We start from the raw sequence: 19660 nt of genomic DNA on the forward strand, positions 1-19660 counted from the left end.
AGAGATCCCAAGCGCTCAAATTCGGTTTGCCTGCATCTGATGCATCACTGCTGCTGCTGCTATCGTGCTCGTGCACGGTAGCTGGACTGGAAGCTGCTTCTGCCTCCCTGACAGCTTCTGGTTTTGCGCCATTTGAGTCCACACCATTTTCAGTGCTGCCGGCAGGCAGACTGATAATCCCACTAGCTTCTGATACCCCCAAGATGGGCATAGCCTGGCTGTCCAACTCTGCTGAGCTCTCATCCAAATCTGCGGCGGTCAACTCTGCAAGACAGAGCAACCATGCTAGCGTCAAGAAACTGTGCGTTGACACCAATGCATTTCATATAAAAGCGCTGTTATTACTCAGTAGGCACACAAGATAACAAAATGTGTGAACTTGCTACAGTCACAGGTGTCACAGCTCGTGCCTGTGTCTCGCTCCACGAAGCCCACGCTGGGGTGCGAATCTTCCGCTGCAGACATTCTAGTGCGTTTGCACAGGAGCCCATGGGATTGGCCGTGAACTCTGCTCCAAAGGCCTGACTTCTCTGCAGCCACCCGTCTCAATCGGAAGCCAGCCCTCATACCCTGGCCAGTGGGGACGGCTTGGCTCCTCGTGGAACCGCAATAATGAGCATTTATCTTCATTTCTGCTGACCCAAACACTCCCTGCATCCGTTTGAGTGTGCTAGCAATAGCTCTAGCTCTAGCGCCGGGCCTAGACTGCCGCCGCCCAAGAAGGACTGGAGCTTGCTACGGAGTCACTATCTACAGAAAAGATAACTCTTCGCTTGCCTAGACTCTACACCATCATTGCTTACTCTTTTCTTCCTCTCAAACGTAAGCACGTGTTTCTGAGGTCGAGGAAGGCAGCTTCCTTCACCTTTCCCCTTAAATCCCAGATGATCAAATCGATACAAGAAGATTGCTATATCTATGCAATTGCTCTAATTGAAAAGCTATGCTTAGCTCTGGTGCTGAGTGTCTTCTGTCGAAGAGTCAAAGCGTGGACCAAGTATCGAAAGAAAAGTTACTAACCTTTAGGCACGTCTCACTTCCATGCAAGTCGACAGAACAAAATTAGGAGCCCCGCACTTCATTTCGTCCAATAAGGACGTTATATTTGTGAGGTTTTCACTGATCTGTTGTTTGGTCCAGACTTTGGACTCCAGGCAAAGGCGATGGCGATGCTTGGCACATGAAGAGCTAGGATGTCTCCTTGCAAAATTGCCTTGATATTTTCTCATGCATAAGATTGATTCCGTCTTCCAGTTGGCCCGCTCGTGTGTGCCAAAGCTTGTTATCCTTTACCCTAGGCGTCCATTACTCCAGGGGTTCATTTGCCACAGAAAGCGAACGCACTTCACAATGGCATCATGCTCACAGGTAATTCTTTTCTAACATGAGGGTATCAGTACACCACCGACCTTAATCTGCAGATTCCTTAGCTTCATCTGTATGGCAGCAGGACTACAGCTTTGGACCACACCTGATACGCCGAACAGAAGTATTTGCAGAGACACCGTTGTCATTTGCGTTCGTCAACTTGAAGCCTGTGGTGCCTGGTGCGTGGCTGTGGTTTCGTGGTACATGGCCAAGCTGCATGCAGAACGCTGCAACATGAAGTCTATTTTCATCTAGCCGGCAAATGTGCATGTCTGCGTAGGCCATGTGCTTGTCAGCAGCAAGCGCGTAGAGCCGCGGTTTACAAACCTCTCAGGTAGCGAAGTTGCGGACCTGTGGTAAGGCCTTGACTGCCTGCTTGACTGTCTAGGTGAGCTTCCTGCAGCGAAGTTGAAAAGGGCAATTGCCGATGGTACACTATAATTGTCTGAGAGTCGTCAATCCTGACAAAGGCAGTCTGTGTCATTGCCTTGTACAGGAAACTAGCGCAGGATGTTGGCAGGGCTGTAGAGAAACACTTTGGTGCAACTTCGCTCACTTTGGCTATTCAGGTCAGCAAATTTTGTCCAAGCCCCTCTGCTATGTACTAATTGATAACAGTGATTCGCATCTGGATAGAACTTGTTGTTTGGGGTGAAGGATGGGCAGCATGCCGGGCAGTCAGTTCCACACGTGCATGTGCACATCTTACCGCGAAGGCGTGGGGACTTTGAGAAGAATGACGATGTCTACGACGCTATAGACGGTGCCTCAAAGCAGCTGACAAGGTGATCTGTTTGTCATTGGCGCCATTATGGCATGATCTCCTTGCCCTGAAGCTCTTTTAGCTGGCCAGTCAAGACGAAGCGATAGCACCAACAGGATGTCATTCGTGCCTTTATAAAGGGTGCAGTTGCTAAAGGGGGACATGATCATGCAGTTTGCCGGGATCAAATGGTCTGCCAGGTTTACGACATGATGTCCAGCAATGCCAGCTTTGCAAGGCCTGTGACGCTCTGGAGATCTTTCTGTGAATTTTGGCTGGATCTGAAGATTCAATACGTAGCTTTTGAATTCAAATTGATTCTGATGTGTGTGTGTACTGGCAGAAGCGGCGGCGCTGCTGCTGCGACGGGGGAGAAGCTGGATTTGGATGCACAGCGCAGAATCCGCACCCCAGATGAGATGGCGGCCGAGGCAGCTGAGCTATCAGTGTTGTTTCAGTGATGCTTGACAGGTGCCTACTAGTAGTGTGGCCCCCTAGCAAGCATGGATAAGTTATCCATGCAGGATATGTCATAACCACGTGTCATTACCTAAGGATTCTTCATCGCCGATGCGAGACCTAGGGACAGATCGGCTCTGTGACAAGGACAAATATGCAACAATGCAAGTCGGAAATTTCTACAGGGGGTCCAGTGGATTGCCTAGTCACTGCTCTCGGCCTGCAAAACGCATCTCTATTAGTTGCTTGAAAAGACTTGACGGAGCAGATCGATGGTTGAGAAATATCTCTCGTCGACAGGATTGCCTCCTTCCACAGTTGCAGGATGTGCATCAAAATACCGGTAGATTAGAGCAGAATTCCCACTCTCGCAGCAGGGTGTCTTGCAGCAGCAGTGGGGCGGCCAGTGTCCTTCCAGCTTCCAATAGCAGCGCATATATTGGCAGTGATGACTACCGAGCAGACCGGAACAAGGAAATATTTCATCGAAATCTGACCGGTGGAATATGCGTGCTTCTGGCCTTCGGGTGTGCCTGCGCCTGCGTAGCACACGGACGAGCACCACTACCATTTGCTTCTTTGGCCCTGTCCACCTCAAAGATCACCGAAGAAGGTACCGTACGGTGACGTGTACACTTGTTGTCAAACGATATCCGATCAAGGGTTCATGATGGGTAATGAGGGGGGCGCCTGCCTCTGACTATGCACACTAGGGGTGCCAGTAGTGTCGTCCTATGAACTGCCTGCATTGACCAGATGGACTCTTCACGTCTGCAGGTCTAAGATCGGCGGTTCGGAGTGCATGGGCAGGTCTTGGGGCAGGCTTTCTGCACACATTGTCAGGGCCAGACCACCTTGCGGTAATGCTCCAGGCTTCTCACATGCAGCAACCATCAGACCGAGATGACACCCTTTCTCAGCTTTCAAAATACCGTGCTTTTCATCATTAGGAATTTGGCCCCAACTGCACTTTGTGGGGTTGCATGGGATGTCGCAGTGAGGGATTGCTGGCAACCCGCATGTACTGTTCATTGCAGGCACTGACGCCATTGACGATTGGGCGAAGTAGCTTCAAAGCCACTCTGCTTGGGGCGCTGTGGGGCTTTGGTCACAGCATTGGCCAATTGATACTGGGGCTGCTGATGGTCATCCTGAAGGTATGGCCACTCCAAGCCGTGATGTTGAGCTTTGGCTACTTGCCTAGCTGTTTGCCTAAGTCAACTGGTAAGAGATTGTGCATGCATGCAATTGCAGGATCGCTTCACATCCCTGGTGCCAGCCCTGAGCAAGTATGGGTCTGTGACCGTCGGTGTGACGCTGCTTGTCATCGGCGTGGGAGGCCTGTACGAAAACTTCTTGGAGGGCGCAGAGCTTGCAGATGAGCCGCAAGCTGCATACGCAGGTCAGCATCCTTTCTCTCTAGTGGGCTCCACCAGTGAATCCACCATCCTCTGCACACTGATATCTTTTGTGGGTCTGGGATGCCGTTTCTCTTTCTTGTCAAGTCAATGTCACTCTCCTACTGACAGGTTCTCAATCTTCTTGTTTTTGGGCACAGATTTTTTTCTGTCTTCTAACTGATTAGGAACATGTGCTGTCAGGTGCTGGATCACCTGGCCTGGAGACTGTGGGGACACAGCCAGTGAGCAGCAGCAGCGGCGGTGGCTTGCCAGCAGATGGCAACAGCCTGCGCACGCTCTTCACAGGGATCGTGTTTGGGCTGCAGCCGGACGCTCTTTTTGTGATTGTGCCCGCGCTCGCGCTGCCCAGCAAGCTGGCAGCCATGGCCTACATCTTCATGTTTGTCTTTGGCACCGTCGCTGCCATGGGCAGTTACACTGCCTTCATCGGTGCGCACGAATCCCTTGCAATTAGGCTTGGATGGCATTGGTTCATAGAGTGGCTGGTATGTTGCCTTCCTGCTGTGTCCCACAATTGCTCTGACCGTGCGTGCCTGCTGTGTCTTGCAAAGTCTAAAGATTTTGAGGTAGCGACAGGTCCTTCTTTGCTGCACACAGGTGCCACCTCAAACGCCATGCAGAAGAATCACTCAGGGCTGTGCTCAAAGCTGTCCAGCATTGCCTCTGTCGTGGCCATCTGCATTGGCTCGGCTGTGTTGGCTGCTGGCTTTGGCGTGCGGCTCCCCTTTACATAGCATGCGCACTAAAGCACCCTAGGCCTGGCATACTGAGGATGCAGATTTTGTGGCTTCACTGCATCCTTGTACAGTGTTACCTGTGAGGCGCGAAATCTGGAATGATATATGCCGTGGCGTGCAAACGAGGCTGTGCATAATCGTTGGGTGCCATGCTGGCTGCAGAGATTGCTAGTACAATAGGGTTCTTGAACCAGCTGCCTTGTGACAGCAAATGATGGCACCCTGTGTTGTACAAATGCTCATACGTTTGGCCATTGCGTTTCTCTGAAGAAGTATATGTGTTCACAGTGGTGTGTTAATTTGCAATATACTGATGCAGATTCGTTAGATATGGTCAACTTGTAACATGACAGCAGCTTGTTTGTGAAGGATAAGCTCCAAGTGTTCCTGATGTACCAGCTTGGCAGCAACCACAATGATCCCAATTATCCCAGTCACAGTGGCGGTTCTACAGTGGATTTTCCACTTCTCTCCAACTGTTGTGTTCCTTATGATATGCTGATCAGGGTTCTCAACAGACCTTATGGCACTGCAGCTACCACAAGCAGTGCATATCAAGCCTTCAAGGCTGTTCCTTTGTTTCACAAGTGCTGCAACATTCCAGCGTGGAACAACTGTCACAATTCTGGGTCGAGCTCCTGGTCCTCCAAGTCTGGCAATGGGAATCGGAGGATCGCAGCAACTCCTGACAGCTGATCAAGCTGTTCTCCCGACACATGCGCGCCAGAAAACACGAGAGCCTCTCCCCCACTCTCCCTCACCCCCTCAACCAGCTGCGCGTATGCTGCCCTCTGCACCACACCCGCATCCCAGTCAGCCTCAAACATCAACATAATGCACCATGCACACAACGCGCCTTTCACAGCACATTGCTTGCAGCTTTGACCCGCCGCCGTGCAAATTTCAAGTCATAAATGCCGCCTGATGGCCTTCAACAAAGAGTGAGGCATAGCTCTCCCACCCCCCCAGCCACCCAGCTGGATTTTATCTTTCGTTCATTCAAGTAACAAAAATATGCAGTTTTCCCAGTGGAGAGGGCTGGCACTTGCGCAAGGGGCACCTTGGCGATATCATTGACGCGGAAGAGGGTGTCCGAGAGGAGCAGCGTCTGGATGGCGCCCAGCTCGGCGGCAGCGCGGACGTGGCCGGGGCCGTAGAATGCGCGCGCACTGTCCTGCCCCAGCATCGCGTAGAACGCTTTAAGCGCCGTCACCTCCTGCGCCGCCTTCGTGTCCTGCACGCGCGCATGCTCGGCAATGAAGCTGGCCCTTTTTGTGTTCTCGAGAATGTTCACTTGACTGGTACATTCCATGGAACTATTCTTCATCCAGCGTGCGCAGACTAGCCACAGGTCACAGAGACCCTTGTCTTCCTATGCTGAAGAAGCTAGGCAAATGCCATGCCTCGATCTATTCAGTGCCCTCCCTTGCAACTTCCTAAAATGAAAGGACGGGCAGGAACTCTCAACAGGAACAGGCAAGCCCCTGGATATCAGGGTACAATGCTTGCATGAGGCGTCTTGAAATTGAATCCTAGGCCGGATGTTGTCTTGTTTAAACATAGGGCGGTTTAGGGTGTGCCACCTTGATCTGTGAAGCGATGCCCTGGGCTTCTAGCACTTCTCTGAGCGCATGCTTGTACGCGGAGGAAGCATGCGATGTGATCACCTTCTGCTTATTGGTGATCAATTCCCTGCATGCAGATGGCAGGTCAAGCATGCGAAGTCTTCATTCCAGCCAATTGCAACAGGCCATCAGGAGCCTTGCAAGGAGAATCAGGAGGTCCCTACCTGATATCTCTTCGGACCGCTTCTGCATCGAGGTACTTTCGGAACTCCTCTTTTGTGAAGCCGGGTCCTGCTATGACCAGGCACCTCACTATGCTCCAATCCACGTGCCGCGTGACAGCTGCAAATACCTGCGCACGACCCTCTACCTGCTCATCTGCTTGCAAGAAGGCTCAAGTAGCACAGTTGATTGCTTCTGAGCGCCCCCAATACAGTTAGGCTAGGCATGTGTGTCTATTCAAGGGAGGTCAGCCAGGTCAGAGGAACAATTAGGTGACTCAGCTGACCTTGTTGAAGAAGGACTCAAGGGCCTTGTCATACCCGGCAGCAGCTGCGCCGCGCTTGCGAGGCAAATTTGCTTCCACCTTTGCCTTCAGTATGGTGGTGCTCGAGCCCACCAGGCACACATTTGCCAACCCTTCCTGTGGCACAATCTCTTGATCACCCACACAGCCTGGAACACGAAGTTGACCTTGTGCAAATTGAACTGGAGCCATGCTGTACACAACAAGGCAACCATGCTGGGCATGAAGGTCATGGTGCATGCTGTCGCCATATCCTCATTTCCCCCCTCTAGCAATATGGAGTGGGGACTACGTACTGTGATTAGCACCGCGGCCAGATCTGCGGAGGCTGCAGGGTCGCAGGCCTGTTTGATGCGCTCTATGTCCAAGGAATCCCATGAGGCCTTTTCAAGCGTGAAGGCCCTCTGCGGCTCGAGCTCCAGCGTGTGGTACGCCCCCAGCTTGACATGCTCCGTCTCCGTCAAGTTCTTGCCCCGTAACCGAATGCTCTGACCTGTCACACAAGCACCACTCTTCCTTAGACATGATCCGTGCGGAGTCTCCCAGCATATACAGCCACAAGGATGCTTGTGCTGATGATCTAGAGTGCATCCCGGGAGGAGCAGAGCTTAACGGCAGAGAGCTCACCTTCTGGATCAAAGTCAACGCCCTCTACCTGCACAGTCAACTTGATGCGCACACGCTCTGACTCGCTGCCTGCTCCGCTGTCGCGGGCAATCTTCCTGAATGTGGTGGCAGTCACTCTGTCCCCCTCCCTGATGAGGTTGTACACATGCCACATGTCCTCCCCTGCTGGCGAGCGCCATATGGATACCAGTCAATGCATGTGGGCCAGCCAAAGCAGTGGGCATGCAAGCCCTGTGGCTGTAAGAATGTTCGATAAGATCTGCAATGGGCTGCATCTGGGTTGCGTTGCCTAGAGGTTAAAGTGTCGTTCACCTTCCTCTGGAACCAGTTTTGCGTGGCCTTCTCCATTCTTCTGGTAAGAGCGATTGACGAGTCGCATCGTGACCGTGCACAAGCCACGAAAGTACAGGCAATTAACAGACTACAACAAGCGTTTTCAACTCAACCATACTTCAATGGCGCTGGACTGATCTCGATCGCCAAGTCGAGGTGCCTCTCGAGAAGATTGAATTGTAATTACACGCGTGCTGATCTGGCATTCAACTGTTGAACATTGTCTTCATGTATCAACAAATGCAACAGGCTGGTTGTATCAATGTGATGAATATAATTGTCTTGGTAAGTACTGTCATTAAGCCAGAATTTGGAATGTGACAGATTCACCAACTGATCGAATGTTGTTGCTTATACTTTTATGCTGGATCCTTTGTTACCTGCACACCTCCATGATCACCAAAACTTTCGGAAGCATGCAACCTGAAGCTTATTTTAGGCTCAGGGCCCCCCGCTCCATTCACCTTTCGGGCCACATCTAGCTCACATGTCGGAGTCATTCAGTTTTCGGAAGCACAGGCAGTTCCTCTCGTCTGAGTTGCATGACAAGTATGTATCAGGGGATGAGGACTTATCCAGGGGCCTTCGACGCACCTACAGGCTGGTAATATTTGCAATCCGTTCGGCATGTGTTCGGCATTCCTAGTATTGCCAGAACTTCTGAATAACAATACCCTCCTTTCAGGACCGATGAACATTGAAACAGTCTCGAAAAATGCAACACAAGACAATTGACAAAATACCTTTGTCCTGCAGCCATCTTGGAACTGCAGTTCGTCTTGTAAAGAGACTGAACGAGTTCGTAGCTATAACGAGGCCCTTGAAGCGCACAGGCTACAAAAATGAAAGAGCATATGGTTACAAGCCAACCATGGCTACAGAGACGTGAGTACAGCGGTCACATCTCCTGATCGTGTCTCTGAGAGGTACTTTGGAAGGAGTATCAGTTCAGCACTCTGTATACAGCTGCCACATTGAGGCTTTGCTTCTGCAAATTTCAGGACAAATACTGCCTTCCAGAAGAAGATTGTGTACGTCTCTGCAAGGAAGAAGCTTGAACCTTACCATCCCAATGCGCCAAGGAATCGCCCCAAAGCCTCGGTGAGCTGTTTTTGCTTGTTGCCTCTCCGCCCTGCACCAAAGTCACACGTGTTCACCAGCAGCGACAGGGAGCAAGATCATGAGTCTGTGTTAGGGTTTACATCATGCAGTTTGCCTGTATAAAGATTACTCTGATAGTGATGGGTGCGTGTGCAGCTGACAAATGTGGTGGGCAATCGGCACAGGCTGCACCCGTGCATTGCGTGAGTCCCCAACCTGACATATATTTCCTGAAGCTTTGCGCCTCAGAGTTCTTTTGTATGTTCCATCAAAGCAAGCGCAGCAGCATGATACTGGGTCGCGCGTGCAGGCATGAGAGGTACAGAGGCAGCAGCACCATCAAATTCAATGATGGGGACCCAGACTCATTCAGGCCCTGGAAGACAACAAACCAGGTGCCACCCTGACAGGCCTCTTGTCACCTTCACTTGATACATCTGTGAAGTTGCTTTTATTGCCGGACATCCGGCAAGATACTATTGCATAACTTTGAAAGCCTTCTTAGATTCACAATGTCCTGCAGGTGTTTGCAGCGGCATGCGCCCAGGTGCAGAATACGGTTGGGCTGGCGAATCCGGGCATCAGCTCCTCAATCGCAAAAACAATGCACAGGAAGCAGCGGGTGCATGGGAGCTGAAATCGCAAGTCCTGATGACAACAGCCCCAATACCATTTAATATGGCCATTCAATTCGCTGACAGCCTGGCGCATGAACATGAGTTGGCAGAGCTCGGAACATTCTATTCCGTTTTGGTAGAGCATCGATCTGCAGCCTTTCCTTTGAGTGCCCTACGAGTCAGCGCCAATTGGCACGCACTGCGAGCATGGCATGCCTCAAGCCCTGGGACCATGAGGATGTCTAATGACCACTCATTTGCAAGCGGCTAGCGCAAAAACGTGTTGACCTGGTATGTGCGGTGAAAGGCATGAAGATGCACTTATTCGTTCGGCATGCAGGCCTTTCCAGTGCAGTACACCATGATGGGCCTTGGTTGTAGCGGCCAGCTTGACTGGTATTTGCGTCTGTGTGACGATGTCATTGAGAATTTCATGGTGTTTCATAACTGCATGCCATGCAGTGCATGCAGTGACTTCAAGCTTGGCTGACAGCTTGACGGGTTCAGGCAGACCGGAGTGCCAGACTAAGACCCCTGGCGAGTAATGACTATTTATACATGTACAGCACCCATAGCGAGCCGGCTATCCTTTAAGAGCAGGCTCCTAGTGGTCTCAGCCATGGTGGATTACCGGTGGTATTTTACCACACTGGGCCACCCAGGCTCTGAATGCCAACTGCCAGCTTTTGATAGCCAGTTTGACAACTTCTATCTGACCGAGTTTAAACTTTAGCGCCAATTTGATACCGTCCCCGTGAAGGCCTGCGGCCTGGAATTCTCAGACTACATCGTGCTCACTGAGTTGGTAACGCTACCACTGCGCCCAGCGCTAGGTAGAATAGCTAGAGTTACGGCTGTATAGTGAAGCGCCGCCGCTGTACCATGGCTGAGATGAGGCATCATACCAGCTGACAGCTGCAGCAGCATGCATGGTACAATGTGTCAATGACAATCTACATTTGCCGAAAACAGCCAATTTTTCAATGGGTAATCGAGTCAGAGAGTCAGAAAGCAAATGCCTGAGTCCCTCGGAGGGACTCCCTCCATACCGAGGATCCCAGACCGTCGATTGGGCACGGGGTAGCGGGGGGCCCCGTGCTGTGCTCGCAAGCCTCGAAGCTCGCGCTTTGACTCTCATAAACGGCTCAAAAGTCTATTAAGGACTTGTTTCGGGGTAACTGCTTCAAGAAAGAACTCTTGAATAGCAGAAAGTGACAAGAGAGAACGAAATTCTTCACTCAAGCAGGTGAGAGATGTGGCTTAGAGCGTCAATGCTTTGTAATAGGATCAACCCGAGAGATGCTGCATGTCTTAGGACAAATATATTCCATCATGAGCTAGGCAAGAACGCGGAGAGGCTGAACAAAAGTGGACGGAAATCCTGGTAACATTTATCTTTTGAACCGCTGCAGCTGCGTTGCGCTCATGCAGTGCTTCGTAGAAAACGCATTGTCGAGTTTTGTTGAGGTGAAGATGAAAGAGGAAAACTTGGAGCCGGACACATCTTTGTACAGGTTCAAGGGTTAATTTGAACATCCGAGAGTAGGTTGCGTTGTTCAGAAAGGAGGGAAGCTATTTAGGCCAGCCATCAATGTTCTCTCGTGACATCACTGCAGCATGAGAAGGCAGCGCAGAAGCAACGATCCCTACCACTCAGATGGGTTGCCTGAAGGGTTAAGCAGGTTTTGAGACTTTATCTGTCTGCTCGTGCAGGAGCAACTCTGCAATAACCATTCTGTCGACGCCATCATGGTGAGACACTCCCCTTCCTGCTTGCAGCTGACAGGGTGGCAGGGCATGCTGTAGCAGGCTGCTGGAGCCTTGCACAACTTGTTTCAGGTTTCCCCTGCTGCTTCTTGCTGCGTAGTGACTCACAGATTGCTTCATCTGTGCAGGCGCGCACAAAGCAGACTGCTCGCAAGACAATGAGCAGCAGAACGCCGGCCAAGGCACCAAAGAAGGTGAAGAAGAGTGCACGCAAGTCGGTGCCCTCACGCCGAGAGCCGGCCCCTGACCGCAGGACGCAGATCTACGCGCGATGCGGAAGGTCAAACGCGGCACCCGCGCCCTCCAGTGCGTCCCAAGCCGCCTCTCTAAGGCCTCTTTGCAAGGCTCTAGCCCTCAAATCTTTGTAGGCCGAGTTTTGCGTTCCAAAAGGACATCTGGGCTTCACAAGGAGCTGCTTGAGCTAGTGCTCGCTGTCCTCTGTTTTGAAGCAGCGGTCTGCTTGCACAGACATCACGTGCCAGATGAAGGAGTCTCAGATGTCATGTCCAGCCTCAAATACTTATTATTCCTGCCAAGATGTGGCGCAAATACACTGCAGCAGCAGAGGTTCTCAAGGCGCGGTGAGGTGTCGTAGGGAAATACGTAAGTACCAGAAGACCACGGAGCTTCTGCTGCGCAAGGCGCCGTTTCAGCGCCTGGTGCGAGAGCTCACGCACTCCATGATGCCGGATGCGCGCTGGCAGCTGAGCGCGCTTCTGGCGCTCCAGGAGGCGACAGAGTCCTACCTGGTCTCAAAGTTTGAGGACGCCCAGACCGCCGCCATCCACGGCAAGCGCGTCACCATCATGTGAGTCGGCTTCTCCTTCAATTGTGCTTCCCTGTTCAATTTCCAAGGCGACAATGCTGCCGATTATTTGGATAGGGTTTGGAAGCCAGGCTTGCACGGGATGGCGCACGTCATGAATGCAACTCCGCAGAGATGCTGAAAGGCATAATCAGCAGAAGGATGCCTTCCAGCCTAGCAAGCAATCTGCTGTACGGTACTAAGTGGTGAGGTTTTCTCTTGGTAATTATTGCTGTTCACTTCTTGTTGCAGGCCCAAGGACATGCAGCTAGCGCTGCGCCTGGCAGCCAGTGGCAAGCCGGGCATGTGAAGCATGCGCTGTGCTCCCTGGCAAATGAGAAGGTGCACACACTTCAAAACAGGAGGGTATGTCAAATAACCCCAGACAGCGGACGCGCATCTTGTTGTGGCATGGCCATCTGTATCATAGAAAACATGAAGTGCTCTTGGATCGCATTCAAGCACTTGACGGAAGCCCTACAAGGGTACGCCATTCGAAATCGATTGAGGGTTCTCACACTCTACCTTTACATGTCGTAGGAACAGTCTTGTTCATGTCACACCAATGCAAGAAATGTCTGTCGACAAAAGCAATTGAATTGCTCCTGGAATTTATTTTGGTATTCTATGGGAGCTTTGCATGTTATTTGTGTGCTTCGGGTCCATTTGAGCTGCAGCGCTCTCAGAGGCTCTCTGTGTGGGGGCCGCTGCCAGTGAGAGGAGATGTGTCAAGCATGCCCGTGTAAAAATCTTTGACAATACTCTGTAGGCTAGCGCTCACAGCACTGCAAACCCATGATCACATGGTTGTCCAAATTACAAAATATGCCTTCCTAGAAAGATCTTGACAGGTGCTTTCAAATTTCGGATGTCAAGCTGACACATTACATTCTATTGGGTTCCCAGAAGACTGATCATACTGGTGGGCAACGATATCAACCCACAACAATTTCATCCAATTCAGCAGGCAGCCAGTCCTCCAGTGCTGATCCAGCGTACTCAGGCATCTCTGTGGGGGGCGGCGGGAATGGCGCCCCATTGCTGGACTTGGCATATCGCCGGACGGCTCGCAGCCGCGCCACAATGTCCTCGCTCTCCAGCTCCTGTCGCACCTGCAGCAGCCAGTCACCGCTCACAGGCAGCACGATCTTTGCATGTGTCAAGCACGAGACAACTGTTCACAGTAACAATTCCCTCCATGGGAGACCCATGGCACATGTTGACAATGCATGAGAAGCAGCCTCATCAGCTCAGAGAATTGCCCGCTTTGAGCAGGCCAATAATCTTCACGTCAAAAAACATTTATCCTGCAGATGGCAGAATGGCATCCCTCTCACTGGAACATCACATTTGTCACTGGTCGAGCGCATCAGCAAGCCACAAGGCGCGGGTATGGACAACTGCATGCCGTCTGCAGCACACCAAAGAGATAGCTAAAGGACCAGGTGTCCCTTACCTACACTGTCAGAGGGGTAGGGGTATACCTGGTCGGCCTTGAGGGTGGGCACGCTGAGGCCGGTGAGGTCCTGCAGGTCGGCACGGCCGATGACGACCTCAGCGGCCGCGCGCAGCGCCTCGTCCTCCACCGCCATGCGCTCCCACTCGCTGCCGGCTGCGCCCACGCCCGCCGCAAACACAGCCGCCCCGGGCCGCCCGTCCCGCCCCGAGAACTGCGCGCACCCCGACAGCGACCCCTGCGCGTCCATTTTTTCACACCCTCAATTTAAAGCCAGCCTGCCAATGAAAGGATCGGACTGACGTGCCTAAGAGCTGAAGCTCCATCATCACACCTTCAATAGTCGTAACTCAAGCAGATAACGGCTTGTTTTCAGCCAAAGGGCAGCTTTCAGATGCAAGGCATGCCAATTTAGGAGTGCAAAGTGCAGTGCAGCACTGCTTAGACAAGAAATGGAAAGAGGTGCGGCCCACCTTGCTAACGGGCACCGCAGAGGATGAGGTGGCGTCCTCAGGTGCGTCTGGGTCGGGCTGCACAGGCGCGAGGGGGGTGGTCTCCAGCAGCTCCACGATGCGGTGGCCCTCCACCTGTTCAATGCCGTCCACCGGGTGGCACAGCTCCCTCGCCACCTGCTCTATCACCGGCCGCCGCTGCCTGCGCGCACCCACCGACACAACATTTGTCATCTCTCCAGTCTGAGTCATGCCGCAGCGCCTATCAGCGAGGGATCTCGTGAAGCTCCATAAGGCCACTCAGTGCCACCTATACAATCCCGGATTTCAATGGGTTGCGGCAATGTCCACTGCCGCAACCCATTGAAATTGTCCACTTTGGCAGCACCCAAATGTCGGGGCATGCAAATGTACGCTTGATCCCATGCAACAGCTCAGCTGGGCATGTTGCAAGAAATTCTGACTTGGGGCCAAGCAGGGGGAATAATATATGCAGGGTCCAGATGAACACATCAACAGTGCTGCAGAAGAATCACACAAAGAAATAAATTACTTATTAAGTCACCATTGGGCCAGGGCAGCGAGGGGGAATGGATGCGCACTGGACGAGGGTGATGGCGCGGCGGTAGGCGGCGCGCTGCAGCTGCAGGGTGAGAGGCTCAAAGGAGCCGGCGGTGCCGCGCGTGGTGGGGTCGGGCCAGCCGCCCATCGTCATGTCGAAGCGCACCGGCACGTCGCGCATGGCCGGGTGCATCATGCTCTTGCGCACCAGCCAATCCGCCAGGTCACCCGCCCGCGCCACCTGCCACACCAGACGGCTTTTATTAACATCCATGGCTCTCACCGCCTGCTCCTTCACCTCCTCAGGCCCCTCACAACAAGGCGCAAGATTGCTCTGAAGGAACAAGCTCCTCCTGGAGTGCCCTCTGTGCACAGACTGCCTGACCAGCATGCTGTCACAGAAATTTGTCAGGAATCTACCTAGGGACTGAAGATCGACAAGGAGGCAGACTCGCTGCGTTCCCTAGGCGCCCTGCAAGATTGTTGGTTTTGAGGTCCCTGTCCTACTGCTCACAAGTGTTGAGTGTAAGGAAGGCGGTATTCGAGTGATACGCAATTTGCAAGGAACAAATCACTCTTCAATAAATCCAAAAGCAGACAGCGGGCTCACCTCGCGGGAGGTCTGCAGGGTGACGCCGCGGCGGCCATAGAGGACTTCTTCGGTGGCGCGCGCGGCGTACAGGGGCACCAGCAGCCCGCACAGCATCTCATACGGCGCCAGCGGCTCGCGCAGCTCCATTGCATTCACCTTTGTGGGACTCTTGCCCGGCATGCCCGCATACATTCGGTGCCACTGGTCTCCGTGCTTGCCAAACTCCTGCACACCACAGTGCACGTCTCGCTACTTTTGTTGCAAGTCCAGTCACAGCCAATGCACTCCGCCTGCCGCTGTCCAAGCAGGCAAGCAGCCCCGACATGACGCGAGCGCATATTGGAAGGACAACACAGCTGCTGGGCAGGAATGAGTCCTTCATTCAACCGCGCTTGCGCGCTAACAGTCAAGCAAGCAGCCCCAACACAGTCGCACTGTTCATCAGGAAGATACAGCAGCTGGGCAGGCATCGGTGACATGCAAAGCATACGCCAGACAGAGGATGAGAGAGAGATGATTTGTCTGGGGAGGCGACTGGAGGGCACAAATCCATACATGAGAGCAAACTTGGAAATTTGAACATAGATGATGAGATGAGCAGTGCTCTCCAACGGATGGTGTACCCCATTAATTCAGACTGGGAAGACCTCCTAAAGATATGCTAAAACTGCCTAGCATAGCTACAATGGGGATTGCCAATGAGCGCACATGACCTCAGTCCTATCGATCGTGGATCATGCACCCCTCGGGATGTCAATGAAAACAAAAGCTTTCATCACCGGTCACATGCACTCATAAAATTGAAGTGTCCAATACTATTTGTGCTTGGTCTCAGTCTGCAATTGCCTTCAAGCATTGCTGCTCAGGAGTTCATTTGATATGCACCTGGTGCAGGCATGGGTGAATCCATGGGTAAGACGTTGTTGATGACGTTGTTGATGAAATAGTAAGTGTGGGGACTAGAGAAGGCAGGCACCTGGGGCAGGAAGATGATGCGGGACATATGGCCGCCGCGGGGCTGGATGGAGCAGTGCACGAGCGGGGGCAGGCCGGGGGTGAGCGCGGTGGCGACGGCGCGTGCGGCCTGCACGGTGGCCATGCGCGTCTTGGCCTCGCTGTCCGGCAGCCGCGCGCTCGGCAGGCCCAGCGACCGCTTGTCCATCGCCTCCTGGATCAGGCTCATGTCGATCGCCTGCGCGTCCTTGCGCACCTGCGCGCAGCACGCCCCCATGTGCCGTTGGATCCTAGCGGCGAAATTTGCAGCAATGCAGGCGCTAAGGGCTCTGTTTGAAATGCTGCTGTCGGCAGCATGCACAGAGATGCATTGCACCAAGGGATGTTCTGCAGTCACGCGTGATTCAGGCAGACAGACAACAGGCAGACCCCACAAAAGCTGTAGTGCAGCTCAAGTGTGCGTTTGTTGTAATGCTAAAAGGCGTACCATGAGGATGGCGGCCTCGTTGAGGAGGTTGGCGAGGTCAGCTCCGGCGTAGCCGATGGTGAGCTCGGCCACGCGGTGCAGCAGAGCGTCGCTCTCCCACACCGAGTCGCCCTCCCTCGGGATCGGCTTGTCCTTGGCATGCACCTGCCGCCACAGGCACTCATCTGATCAGCCTTATGACAGTGGACAGCTCATGTGGGGTGCACTAAGTACCTGCCCCTCCCAGCAACAAGGCATTGGCCTCTCAGCATGAGCTCAAACCTATCCCAAGCCAGCCTGCTCTAGGCAACCAATGGCAACCTTATTTCCTCTCCGAACAGCGATTCTAAAGGCCTTGGCAAGATGACGCACGAATACAGATCCCTGTGGGAAGCACCAGCAGGAAGCACAGGGCAGCAGGGAAATCACCTCGAGGATCTTGAAGCGGTTGCTGGTGGAGGGGCGGCCCATGTAGATGACCATGTCGAAGCGCCCCTTGCGCAGCAGCGCATCGTCCAGCAGTGCCACTCTGTTCGTGGCGCCCACCACCAGAACGCCATCATTTGCCTCAAAGCCGTCCATCTCGTACAGCAGCTGCAGCAGCCCCTGCTCGCGCTCCTTCGAGCCCGAGTCGTTGCCACGCCCACGCGCCTTGCCGATTGCGTCTATCTCGTCTGCGCGCATGCATGCAGGCCGCCGATTAATCGGTGCATTGCTGTGACTTGTAGCCCCAAATCTGGCCCTTTAGGGTGAACACAGAGCAGGCGTTCCCACTACGTCTGCTGTGCGGACCAACAAAACGCCAGCAAGGAAGTGGGCACGTCCCTTGCATGTGGAGGATGGTGTATCGCGGTGGACAGCATGCGGCGTGTGGGAAAGTTTGGGGTGCCCACCGACGAAGACGATGGCGGGGGCGTGCTTCCTGGCGACGCGGAAGAGGTCGCGGATGCGCGCGGCGGCCACGCCCTCAAACATCTCCACAAACTCGGAGCCATTGGCCGAGAAGAAGGCCACATTGGAGGAGCCCGCCATGGCCTTGGCCAGGTACGTCTTGCCCGTACCTGGAGGGCCCTCCAACAGAATTCCCTGCACCCGACAAACACTTGCCAGTTAGGGCGCATTGCACCTTTAGCATCCTTGCCAACCCATGCCTTCTGTGGCATGTAAGCTGACACACACTGAAATACGAGGACGTAAGTCTTCGGTATATAATTGCTCATGCATATCGCAGAAGGGCCAAGTCCCTGGAACTGTCATTGGGAAATGGTCCCCCAGATTGTGCGATGCAATGGGTGTGTGGGCAGCCACTTTACACCCTACTGCCATCTTACCCATGAGATATCACAGGGCTGGTGGGTTGCGGTGGGCTCACCCTGGGGGCGCGGGCGCCCATGGCCTGGTACTCCTCGGCGCCCAGAATCATCTTCATGACCTCCTCAATGTCCGCCTTGATGCTGTCGATGCCCGCCACGTCCTCGTAGCGCACCCCCGTGTCCTTCCTCTCCACGCCCACGTTGAACTCCTTCGCCCTGTGCCGCCCAAACTCCTCCGCCAGCTCCTGCAGCCATTCCCATCTTGTGAGCAAGATCTTCACAGTAGCAAGCATCCCCTCTATATCCTGCTTTATTGAGTGCTTTTTATGGCCTTAACTCCGATCTTGTCTTGCTTGGCGTACATGAGTGAAGCAAACATCCTTTCTGGACTCGGTTGCAGCTGGCAAGACCACTTGCAAGGTGAACAAATTGAGCAAGACTGACGTGAGCACTTGAATGCATAAGAGAGTACCTGCATGGGGTCCTTCTTGGGCCGCGTGACGGCCTTGAGCAGCTTGTCCCCCAGGCCCACGATGACGCGCAGGCCCACCAGCGCCACGATCGGCAGGAACTGATCCGCATACTGATTCAGCCACACAAACCTGCACCCCCCACACACGTCATCCCCATGATCAAGAACTCAAGCAGGCTGCACGCATCCAACATGCACATCTCAAGCAAGACCATCAGATCCGTGCCACCATGGAATGTTATAAAAAGCGTGTACTGCGCTTGAGCTGTCCTGCTTGAGTGAAGGTGATGTGCAACTCTTTTCTTTCAGTGCTCAAGTGTCTGTAGCGCCCCTTTGCCCGAGCCAGGCCTGTCTTTTATGCATCCCTGCTATGCGTGCCGTAGTAGAGTGCCCCATTCAGAGATAATCTGATTACTAATGGCCAGAGAATGGCAAGACAGGCGAGAAGGGGCTCACGCGTCGCCAGGGTCCATGACCACCAGTTCAGGGTGGACCTGCCCCACTTGCAGCATGTCCTTGTAGGCGACCCGGCCCTCGGCGTTGCGCAGGGGTGCCATGTTGCGCTTGAGCTCGTCCATGAAGGGGCTGTTCTCCCAAAAGTCCCCCGGCAGCTCCACATAGAAGCGGTACTTCTCCATCTTCTGCTCCGGGTTTTGCGGCGCATACATTATGCTGCAGCCAGCCAGGAATTTGTTCAGTCATAAAGAAATTCTCAATGACAGAAGTGGAACATGCCACTTCCAGACTGCTATTTATACGGCTACCGAGGCCTCTTGATGTTGTTATCAGCATCCACCCTTGCATCATGCACTGAGCAGAGGCACTAGGCATGACTCCTTGTCCCTCCCATCAGCACTTAACTGCAAGACAGAGGCTGGGTATTGACAAGCCTTTAGGCTGTCATGCGACAGAACACGCCAATCAACAACAAAAGGATCTCTATGGAAATTTTAGCAACGCACTCCTCGTCCTTGCGGTCGTATCTGGCCTCTTCCAGCTTTGACGCATAGCCCTCGACAGGCACCTCCACCATGGCAATCTTGGCATCGCCCAGTAGAATGACACGCTTGATCCTCTTGTCGTGCATGAGGTCCATGAAGCGCGCGTAGCTGATCTGCTGGCTGCCCACGGGCGGCAGGATGTCCCCATAGTAGATCTTGTCCTTCAGGGACTTGAAGGCCGCCGTCACCTTCTTGGGCGAGACGCTCGAGAGATTCACTGCTGCAAAAGGGGCTCCTGCGAGGAGCATTCTGGCCTGCACACATGCCAGATGCCCCATTCAGTTCTGCTGATGTACTGCGGTCC

The 19660-nt window shown here is 53.4% G+C and overlaps 6 protein-coding genes across 6 annotated transcripts; 3 read left to right on the forward strand and 3 right to left on the reverse strand.

Moving 5' to 3' along the window:
* Window positions 1-1072: 1072 nt before the first annotated feature.
* Window positions 1073-2856, forward strand: COCSUDRAFT_32950 (HIT-like protein). The gene is made up of 6 exons (XM_005648528.1): window positions 1073-1368; window positions 1451-1547; window positions 1649-1724; window positions 1865-1937; window positions 2026-2153; window positions 2475-2856. Exons 1-6 carry the CDS (start codon window positions 1351-1353, stop codon window positions 2590-2592), a joined length of 510 nt encoding a protein of 169 aa, XP_005648585.1. The 5' UTR covers window positions 1073-1350; the 3' UTR covers window positions 2593-2856.
* Window positions 2857-3346: 490 nt separating this feature from the next.
* COCSUDRAFT_83676 (hypothetical protein) lies at window positions 3347-4745 on the forward strand (the record flags this gene model as incomplete). Its single annotated transcript, XM_005648859.1, has 5 exons — window positions 3347-3367; window positions 3628-3747; window positions 3845-3992; window positions 4192-4440; window positions 4609-4745. The coding sequence occupies 5 exons, from the start codon at window positions 3347-3349 to the stop codon at window positions 4743-4745; spliced, it is 675 nt and encodes a 224-aa protein (XP_005648916.1).
* Window positions 4746-5365: 620 nt separating this feature from the next.
* On the reverse strand, window positions 5366-7845 carry COCSUDRAFT_41360 (Dom34 protein; the record flags this gene model as incomplete). The annotated part of the gene is made up of 8 exons (XM_005648529.1): window positions 5366-5539; window positions 5809-5982; window positions 6332-6440; window positions 6538-6665; window positions 6822-6956; window positions 7136-7332; window positions 7467-7628; window positions 7779-7845. The coding sequence occupies 8 exons, from the start codon at window positions 7843-7845 to the stop codon at window positions 5366-5368; spliced, it is 1146 nt and encodes a 381-aa protein (XP_005648586.1).
* A 1026-nt stretch (window positions 7846-8871) lies between these two features.
* Window positions 8872-12399, forward strand: COCSUDRAFT_41361 (histone-fold-containing protein; the record flags this gene model as incomplete). The annotated part of the gene is made up of 7 exons (XM_005648530.1): window positions 8872-8900; window positions 9211-9295; window positions 9424-9447; window positions 11231-11269; window positions 11413-11564; window positions 11880-12092; window positions 12342-12399. 7 exons carry the CDS (start codon window positions 8872-8874, stop codon window positions 12397-12399), a joined length of 600 nt encoding a protein of 199 aa, XP_005648587.1.
* A 372-nt stretch (window positions 12400-12771) lies between these two features.
* COCSUDRAFT_83677 (hypothetical protein) lies at window positions 12772-14832 on the reverse strand (the record flags this gene model as incomplete). Its single annotated transcript, XM_005648860.1, has 5 exons — window positions 12772-12796; window positions 13137-13237; window positions 13574-13783; window positions 14019-14199; window positions 14600-14832. The coding sequence occupies 5 exons, from the start codon at window positions 14830-14832 to the stop codon at window positions 12772-12774; spliced, it is 750 nt and encodes a 249-aa protein (XP_005648917.1).
* Window positions 14833-16012: 1180 nt separating this feature from the next.
* Window positions 16013-18176, reverse strand: COCSUDRAFT_15008 (AAA-domain-containing protein; the record flags this gene model as incomplete). The annotated part of the gene is made up of 5 exons (XM_005648531.1): window positions 16013-16360; window positions 16592-16735; window positions 17000-17244; window positions 17464-17656; window positions 17943-18176. 5 exons carry the CDS (start codon window positions 18174-18176, stop codon window positions 16013-16015), a joined length of 1164 nt encoding a protein of 387 aa, XP_005648588.1.
* Window positions 18177-19660: the final 1484 nt, after the last annotated feature.

This window comes from Coccomyxa subellipsoidea, assembly GCF_000258705.1.
Source record: "Coccomyxa subellipsoidea C-169, whole genome shotgun sequence".
In the NCBI taxonomy this organism is placed as follows: Eukaryota; Viridiplantae; Chlorophyta; class Trebouxiophyceae; family Coccomyxaceae; genus Coccomyxa; species Coccomyxa subellipsoidea.